The sequence below is a fragment of the Zerene cesonia genome, unplaced genomic scaffold (genome assembly GCF_012273895.1).
Source record: "Zerene cesonia ecotype Mississippi unplaced genomic scaffold, Zerene_cesonia_1.1 Zces_u007, whole genome shotgun sequence".
NCBI lineage: Eukaryota > Metazoa > Arthropoda > Insecta > Lepidoptera > Pieridae > Zerene > Zerene cesonia.
The window spans coordinates 734,452-743,280 of NW_024045137.1; the positions used below are offsets into that span (position 1 = coordinate 734,452).

Genomic DNA, 8,829 nt, shown 5'->3' on the forward strand with positions numbered 1-8,829 from the left:
CCCCCTCCCTGCTGAGTATGATAAATTCTAAATGATAGTACACAAATTCTGGGATTTAAAAATATTTATTTTGTTCGTTTATTTATTTAGTTAGTTTACTGGTCACCCGTTAGTTCTAGATTTAGACTTTACATAGGTAACTTTGAAAAGTCTGTAGCTGTATGCGAACGCATTTTATGAACGGCCCCTAAAAATAATTACTTATTATCGCTTCTTATTGAACTCAGATTCATCAACTCAACGAGTAATTGATAACCAAGTCTAGGTTGTACTTATAATTTCATGACGTCACCGCAGGAGCTAATTTTTGCCTGGTTTTTCCTTCACGTCATCTATTACTCAACGTTTTGATGAAGAACATTTTAAAGCAGATTTTAATGCTCTATGGTATTGATTCTCAACCACTGTTTGACTTAAAGGTCTCGTAACCAAGCCACTAAATCTTAAAAAAAAAAATCATCCACTGTTTCGCGGCACTTTTGTGTGCCGCCAAATTTTGCAACTATATAATAATGCTAATATTATTGAATTATATCATTAAAGAGATAAATATTCTAATTAATCCCTTAATAAACGTGTTGTTATTATTGTAGTATATATATTAGTTTATTTCGTGTATTTAATTTTTTTTATCATAATCTCTTTATGCAGTGTGTTGTAGTAAGTAAATATTTTTTTTTTCTTTGTATGCCGCCAAATTTTGAAATCGTTAAATAAGTGCCGCAACAAAAAAAAAAAAAGGTTAAGAATCACTGCATTATAGGATTTTTATGTTGTGTCCCATTCACGATTAAACCACGACGTTCGTATTTATATGGTTTAATGTCAAATTTACCACTTAATCAGTAAAATGTACAGAGATTAGAGTGACAATGCTATATAATTATATGCTGTAAAATACATGTTTTGAAATAAATTATACAATTGCGTCTAAATTGTGACCCGTGCGTATATATGCCTAACAGTCGCGTTTTTGAATCTAAATGGTCAGGCCTGTTGCCTTTTCTAACATCACAGGTAAAAGAAAATACAGATACTTAAGGCGTGAACGCCACAGTTTTTTTCGTTTTTAACGTTATTGACTACTAGCGGTCCGCTCCGGCTTCGCCCGTGGTACATATTATATAGCCTATAACTTTCCTCAATGGTATGGTAGCTGATTTAAAACTACTCTATGCCCTAATCCAGACTATGCTCTATCTCTGTACCAAATTTCATACAGATGCGATAAGCCGTTTTTGCGTGAAAAAGTAACAAACATATATACAAAAATCCCATATCGATCAATGGTCGAAGTTGCAAGTTGTCAAGATACGAGAATAATTTATCATCCATTAACCTTCAATGTACATCGAATTATAAACAAAGGGTTATAGGTGTGTTATTGTGGTAAAAATATTGCTGGCGTAATACCTATTTAAAAAAAGTTTATAAATAGTAAGGATATAGAGAACAACAGACAAACGGTGCAATTTGGACTTTTGATCCATGAATGGCGCTATAATTTTGATAAAGTATACTCTCATGTTATATGTGTTATTGAAAATAATTATCATAACAAGTTTAAATATGAAATAAGTAAGCTTATAGTCCGTAGTCAGCCAATTATTTTTCCATATTTTTACAACTTATATGGTTCTATAATAATTGACAATTTATTAAAAAAAGCAACACGGTGCTAGTGTTAAAAAAAAATAATAAAAAAGAACATATCACGTCAATATTTCAAAATTCGAATAGCCACGCTAACCCAAACCCGATATTGTCATTGACCCGTCGGTGACCTTGAAGTAGCCATCTTGTTTTCATATGACGCGAAGTGCATTACGTTCAGATTTAACAAATGAAGGTTAAACAATTATAATAAACTGCAAAGTTACCCAGTCGTAATGCTTCTCTTTAAAATTATAGTCTTTTTATACTAAGATAATTTATTTGTAGACGTCCTATCTTGGTATCTTGGTAGTAGTACTAATAGTCTAGTAATCGAGTCAATTTAGATATCCAAGGTTATAAAAATTCGTTGATACCAAAAAATTATCTTTAAGGAAATAAGTATTGCAGCATTATTTATAGATAATTAATAAAATAAATCTAATCTATAATTTTTGTCAGCGCTAATTTTATGGTAAAACTTACCGTTTCTATGAATTCGCGAAAACCCGTTTTTTGTGACCTTTGACCCCAGTAAGTTTTTTACTCGGCCGGATCTATGGGTTCTTTTCTAATTTCTTTTATAATAGAGTATTGAACGATCCTACCAATTATCAGCTAACGGGAAATATTGGAACATTATAATAATAAGTAATAAAAAATAAACATTACCCTTAATTAAGTCTTTACGTTAATTGGACCGGACTGTATTTATTTCCTGAAATTTACCAATTGTGTGTCAAACATTTCATATTTTCATGCTATGTAGTTATATAAGATTAAAAACTTCCGTGGAGTATCAGAAAACTTAAGAATTGCAGTTTAGCTTTATCATCTACAATTTTTTGTGTTATCCGCAGACTGATGAACTACGGAAGTGATTTCGTCACTATTTCACTGTATATATCATCATTTCATCACTACATTGTATAAAACAAAGTCGCTTTCTCTGTCCCTATGTCCCTATGTATGCTTAAATATTTAAAACTACGCAACGGATTTTGATGGGTTTTATTAATAGATTGAGTGACTGAAGAGGAAGGTTATATGTGAAGAGCAACAAACACACACACATCCTTACAAACTTTTGCATTTGTAATATTAGTAGGACAACATCTATTAAAGCACTCCGAAATAACGCGTGCGAAACCAGCCAGTAATTTTATAAGGAAAGTTGTGACCCGTTCCTGCTCTGCACGGTTGTATTCCTAATCTATCCTACTCCAACTATCCTACTAATATTATAAATGCGAAAGTTTGAAGGATGTGTGTGTGCTTGTTGCTCTTTCACGCAAAAACTAATGAACCGATTGCAATGAAATTTGGTACGTAGATAGCTGAACAACTGGAATAACATATAGGCAACTTTTTATCTCGATATTCCCACGGGATACGGACTTACGCGGGTGAAACCGCGGGGCGCAGCTAGTACTAAATAACATGACATTTTTTTGTGGGAAATTCCATATCCACGGCCTCTAGGGAAGGTTGAGATCTTGCCTTTTCAGTTTTGAATTATTATTATAGTTTTATTGATTAGTTCATTGAATATTTATCAAATATAAAAGCATACAGAACGGCTTAACTGATTTACTTGATTTCATTTTATTTTCATCCGGTCGGATTACGATTTTTTATTTTAAGCGGCTTCAAAAAGATGGTTGTCATTTCAACACATTTTTTTTGTTTGTACTTTATAACTTTTTACTGATTTTGATAATCCTTATTGTTTTATCGAAAGCTGGTGCCTCTCAATGGTCAAATTAAAATATGCATTCATTCTGACATTAGTTAAAAATAATTATGAGAAAATGACTGCCTATTATTTGTGTGATGTGTTATTTAGTTTATCCATTATCATATAAAGCTGTGTGACAGATCAGAAAATTGAATTTAATATTGACATTCCGACTAGTTCATAGACTGCGTTGATGACCAGCTAAGTTGCCCGATATAACCTAATAAACACAAATAATTTTCAAAGAACGGTCGTAAATTCTTTCACACAGAATTAATTGATAGATTCGATTAGAAAGACCAAGGATTATTTTATGGTTCTGTATCGTTTTATTCAGTTTTTTGCGCCTTTTTGATTTCAACTCAGTAACAGATAAAATACGTTATACGTAATAGTTTTGGCGAAAAAAAAAACTAAAAAGTTCTAGACTTGTGTTGATCTCAGTGTTAAAGAAATACGACAATAAGCACCGATGAGATTAAAATAGCGCTTAGTATTTCTTTTAATCTGTGAGTATATAACGGATTTTTATCGTACAATTCCGGAAGGCAAACACTATATACATACATAGAATAATTAAAAGAAAAAAATACAACCTGCATATAAGTAAATAAAAATAAGATCGATTACGAAGTAATAAGGTAGGTCAGGATGAAAAAACGATGAACTTATATAGAATTAACCTTGGGCTTTGCTTGGATATTAGATCACAACTTTAGGGAGTGGATACGGGGGGGTGGGATTTGTCCGAAAAAATTAAGTGTTTTTGTGGAGGACGAATAAAAAGTTATCGTGTAAATTTTGATTAGATTATTAAAACAAATGTTAATAAAGCTACAGGTTCTTTGTTAAATGAACGATTTTTGCCTAGCTGACCTTAAGCAAAATAAATTATAAAAAAAATCAGAACACACTAAAAGTCGCGCCAAAGGTCTCATGTCATCAATAGGATCAGATTATTTAATATACTACGCGATTTGGTGGGTTAGTTAAAAAAATAAATAGCTTTCATTTAATTTTTAAAACAAGGCAAAAGTAAAGAAATTCTGTAAGAAAACAGTCAAAATAATAATAACTTAGCAACAAATTTTAAAACAGGTTGCTGATCAATTATCTCATTATAATCGTTATATTATACCTACTAATAAACCCGTAACATATTTCTAAAAAAAATGAAGATACATAAAAGATGACACAGCTTAAATTAGCTTACATTTAGCTCTTCCATAATTTGATTCAATAAGGAGATAGTCTTTTTTAAACGATAATCACTGCACTAAAACAGAACACAGTCCCTAATACAGTCTTTTTAATACAATACTTTTTGGTTAGTTAAAAAATAAACAAATTTGGCGCGAACGTGTATACCCCGTCACAAGCACAGACTAACTAGCTATTTAATAAATAAATACGCGGCTTCAAGGAAAACTGCTCATTTTATTAAATGAAGATTCTTTAGCTATTTTTGTACGATGAACGAGGCTGGTTATTTTTTTTAATAATTCGATGATTAAACAGTAAGCGTAATATCCCTGTTGCAGGAAAATATTAAAAATAGGTTTGCAAGCATATGTTGAAAATTGCATTGGGATAATAATTATTATCTTTGTATAAACATAATATTATCTCGGGTCATATTATTTAACTTAGCCTATTGCATATGATTGATGTGTGATTGCAAATTACAGTTATTATTTTTGATTATATGATACAATTAATTAAAAATCGAACTGTATAACAGTTATTATTAATATCTCCATAATACTCGGGTACCTCCAGAAGGAAAGCACCTGATCTTTTGGAAGGCCTACGTGGGGACACAGATCCAACACGCAGAGGCCCTTTAGAGAATTTAATGTGTTGTGAGACACCAGCCGCAGCCTGCCCATGACTGCACTATAGAGATACAGCCCTGGGCAACCCGCGGCCGATGTAGGACTATTGCAAAAAAAATGGAACGAAACAAAACTGAGCTATGGAAAGGGGGCGTTCGATGGATTGGTAGATTTGTTCTATGGGAAACTATTGGCGTCTGCCTTTTCAACTTCGAAAAATTGAAAATGAGTGGCAGACGGTGACTTGCCAGTTCGGTCGATGGGCTCCCAAAAAATTTACCTAAAATGGCAACAAGGGGGCAACACCAGCTGACTAGCTGGGGGTGTAGAGAGGTGCGGCACCGGTTTCACCATCGCGGGCCCGCAGTTCCCGGATTGGGTTTCCCCGCTATTACGCCATTAGACACTTCCACCCCCGAGCATATAGCTCTTGCATCTCCACTCTGGACGGCCAATTAAGGCAAGCCAGAGGTGGGGGATCCTGAACCTCGTCATTGTTCACTCCGAACTGCCACCGAGAGAGTCCAGAGGTGAGGATAGGGATCTCCCCCGGGAGACCCAAGGACCACGGGGGTGCTACTCCCCGTCACCTCGCCACAAGGTGCCCTGCGGGTTTATTAATATCATAATTATTATTAATAATAATTATATTTTAATAAGCCTAATATATTGTTAGAAACCTAGTGTAATATTGTACTGTATTTTAATCAAAAATAACAAAAAATGCGTAGTTTCGACATAAAATACCGTTTAAGGGAAACGTAATATCGTATACAAATAATTTAAAAGAATTTCGATTACTGTCTTAACTTACAGCAAAGCAATATTAATACATCTACTAGCAGACCCGGCCACGCGTTGCTGTGGATGTGGCTAAAATTATTGTTAATTATAAATTATCGGGATAATTAATCTACATAAAAACTGTCCTATATCTTAAGTTGGACCAAATTACACATAAAATACCACATTTCATCAAAATCAGTGAAGAGTTCATTGGGAACATACATCATGACACTGGATTTTTATATACATCTATATCGATTAGCTTACTACTATTTAGCAAAATATTATTGTATTGTTCGTACTTATATTTTAGAATTATATCTGTTATTTTATCTGTGGTAATAATTAGGCAGGCACATACACAGTGGCGCAACGGCCCAAACTGAGTCTCAGCCCCTCAACAATAAGAGCATTTGTTTCATCATCATCATCATCGTTCATCCAACGCTTCGTTTTAACCACGCTTCCAAAAATGAAAAGCAGGTTCTATGTTGTTCTGTATCATTGTTTTTTTTATAAATACCACAGATAATATAATACTCTACGTAATGCTATTCCTAAAATTAATTTCCATTCAAAATATTTAACCGCAATAACGCGGTACGACGGTGGTACGAATATATATTAGAGAGGACGGAGGCCCATTTCCTTTTCCCACCCCATCTATTCCTTTATTCCCACCAGAAGCTGTTATATATTTAGAAATTACAAAATAAAACGGATTTTAAACATGTCTCCACATGACCACGCTAGCTGTAAAGTTTTTGAAACGCCTGGTTAAATAATATAATGAATAAATCGTGTTTAAAAATAGTTTTTATAACTCAGCGAAGTTGCAGCTTTCTAATGGTGAAACAATTTTTAAAATCGGTCTAGTAATTTATACCTTACAAAGAAACAAACATTACAAATTCTTCCTCTATATAACATTAGTGTAGGCAAATATCCAAATAAACAAACTTTCATGTATATAATATTGATTATAAAATCCCAGTCGACATTATTTCTTATCAAACGCATTTAAGTTTTCCCGGTTATTTCCTTATCACCAACAAAGCAGTTATAAAATAACAAGTCCGACATATTTATGGGACTAAGAACCTTCTGTTTTAATCATTAAATAGTATAAAACTACGTCGCTTTCCACTGTCTGTATGCTTAGGTCTTTAAAATTACGCACTAGATTTTGATGGGGTTATTTTAATAGATAGTGTTTTAAGAGGTTTACATGTATATTAACATAGAAAAAAGAAGGAAAGGGGTTTTATTGCGAATTTAATGCGTGCGTGCCGAGGGCAAAAGCTAGTCACACTAATATTATAAATGTGAGTTTGTTTTACGTTTATTCGTCAATCAAGCTGCAACTACAGAACGGATTTTGATGAAATATGTTAATCATCAATTATTTATATGTGGTAGTCGAGCACGCTTCGGCACGAATTGGGCCAGCTCGCACCGGGGAAATACCACACCCCCACAGAAGACCGGCGTGAAATAGCATTCTGCTGTGTTTCGCTCGGTGAGTGGGGGAGCCGGAGGTCCATATCCTTTTCCTTCCCCTTCCCAGTCCTTTCCTTTATTCCTCTCGCAAATCCTTTCTCAATACCTTCCCAATTTAAAGTCGGCAATCCATTTGTAGAGGCGTAAGGTCTGTAATGGACTTTACATCTCTACAAATGTTCATGGGCGGTGGTAGCGCTTACCATCACGTGTCCCACCAGCTCCATTGCCGACTGTGACATAAAAAAAAAAAAAATGGTTGCCTCTAGAGTCGGTTTTACGGGCGAAGATTTTACGTGACAACGTCTTTTTCTCGGTAGAATATTTATTGATATGAATATTATTAAATTGCACAATAGGAACAAGGAATTGAATGAAAATAAGAATTGCACAAATTTTAACTATTGAAAATATATTTTGTTGACTAAAAAGACAGAGACAGAGACACAAGCACGCGCCGATTCAATGCGCCTAATTCTCTAGTGCTGCGCGCGCGGCGGACCGATCATAGTTCGGTGACTCATCGTAACGTTACCGGGCGTTACACTTTTTCATGAGTGACTCCGAGCCGCAACCTAATTTAAGACGTTGTCACGTCAAAAAAAAAATAAAAAATCAGACAGGGTATGAGCTGTCTTGGGTGATAGGATACTTTTTATCCCGATTAAATGCTCCCTTGGGATAAAATAGGAATCTTAATATCCGCGCGGAGCTTGATATTTGGGTAATGCGTGAGTCCAAATCCTGGTGGGGACTCACAAAAAAAGCCTCGGTCTGCAGAACAGAGAAGACTGATTGTCCATAATGAAAATTGATATCAAATATCATCAAAATCCGTTCAGTAGTTTCAGCGTGATTGACGGACCAACATCCAAAACACAAACTTTCACATTCATAAAATTAGCGTGAAGTCTGATAACACTTAAACTACTCCTTAAACGGGTGCAAAGCCACCAACAAAAGCTAGTTCAAAATAAAACACAAGCGTCTCAACAGTTTATATTTTACAAATTGTTATATATTCAAAGATTTTCGTGTAGAAAGTGCAGCAGAGTCGCCTCGTAGTGCTTCGCCGCATGCATCGCCCGCAGGGAATGCCTCTCGCCCGGGTATATCTGGAATTTAGTTTAAATCTAGATATTCCTTATTGCATACAAAACTTACATAGATAGATAGATAGATATAGATATGTAGATAAATAGATAGATAGATAGATAGATAGATATAGATATATAGATAGATAGATATATACTTAGTCTGGCCATAAATACTGTTACACTTAATTATAAAAAAATATTACATTTGAATTTCGAATCT

The 8,829-nt window shown here is 34.2% G+C and overlaps 2 protein-coding genes across 2 annotated transcripts in view; both read right to left on the bottom strand.

The window, feature by feature from the left end:
* LOC119839041 (phenoloxidase-activating factor 2-like) overlaps positions 1-4,792 on the bottom strand; it is a 14,811-nt gene extending 10,019 nt beyond the window's left edge. Inside the window, exon 1 of the mRNA XM_038365215.1 lies at positions 4,605-4,792. Coding sequence (XP_038221143.1) covers positions 4,605-4,619 — 15 coding nt within the window. The 5' untranslated portion in view covers positions 4,620-4,792. The remainder of the gene's footprint in view (positions 1-4,604) is intronic.
* Positions 4,793-8,499: 3,707 nt separating this feature from the next.
* LOC119839014 (dipeptidyl peptidase 9) overlaps positions 8,500-8,829 on the bottom strand; it is a 19,342-nt gene continuing 19,012 nt past the window's right edge. The window contains exon 19 of the mRNA XM_038365182.1: positions 8,500-8,627. Coding sequence (XP_038221110.1) covers positions 8,535-8,627 — 93 coding nt within the window. The 3' untranslated portion in view covers positions 8,500-8,534. The remainder of the gene's footprint in view (positions 8,628-8,829) is intronic.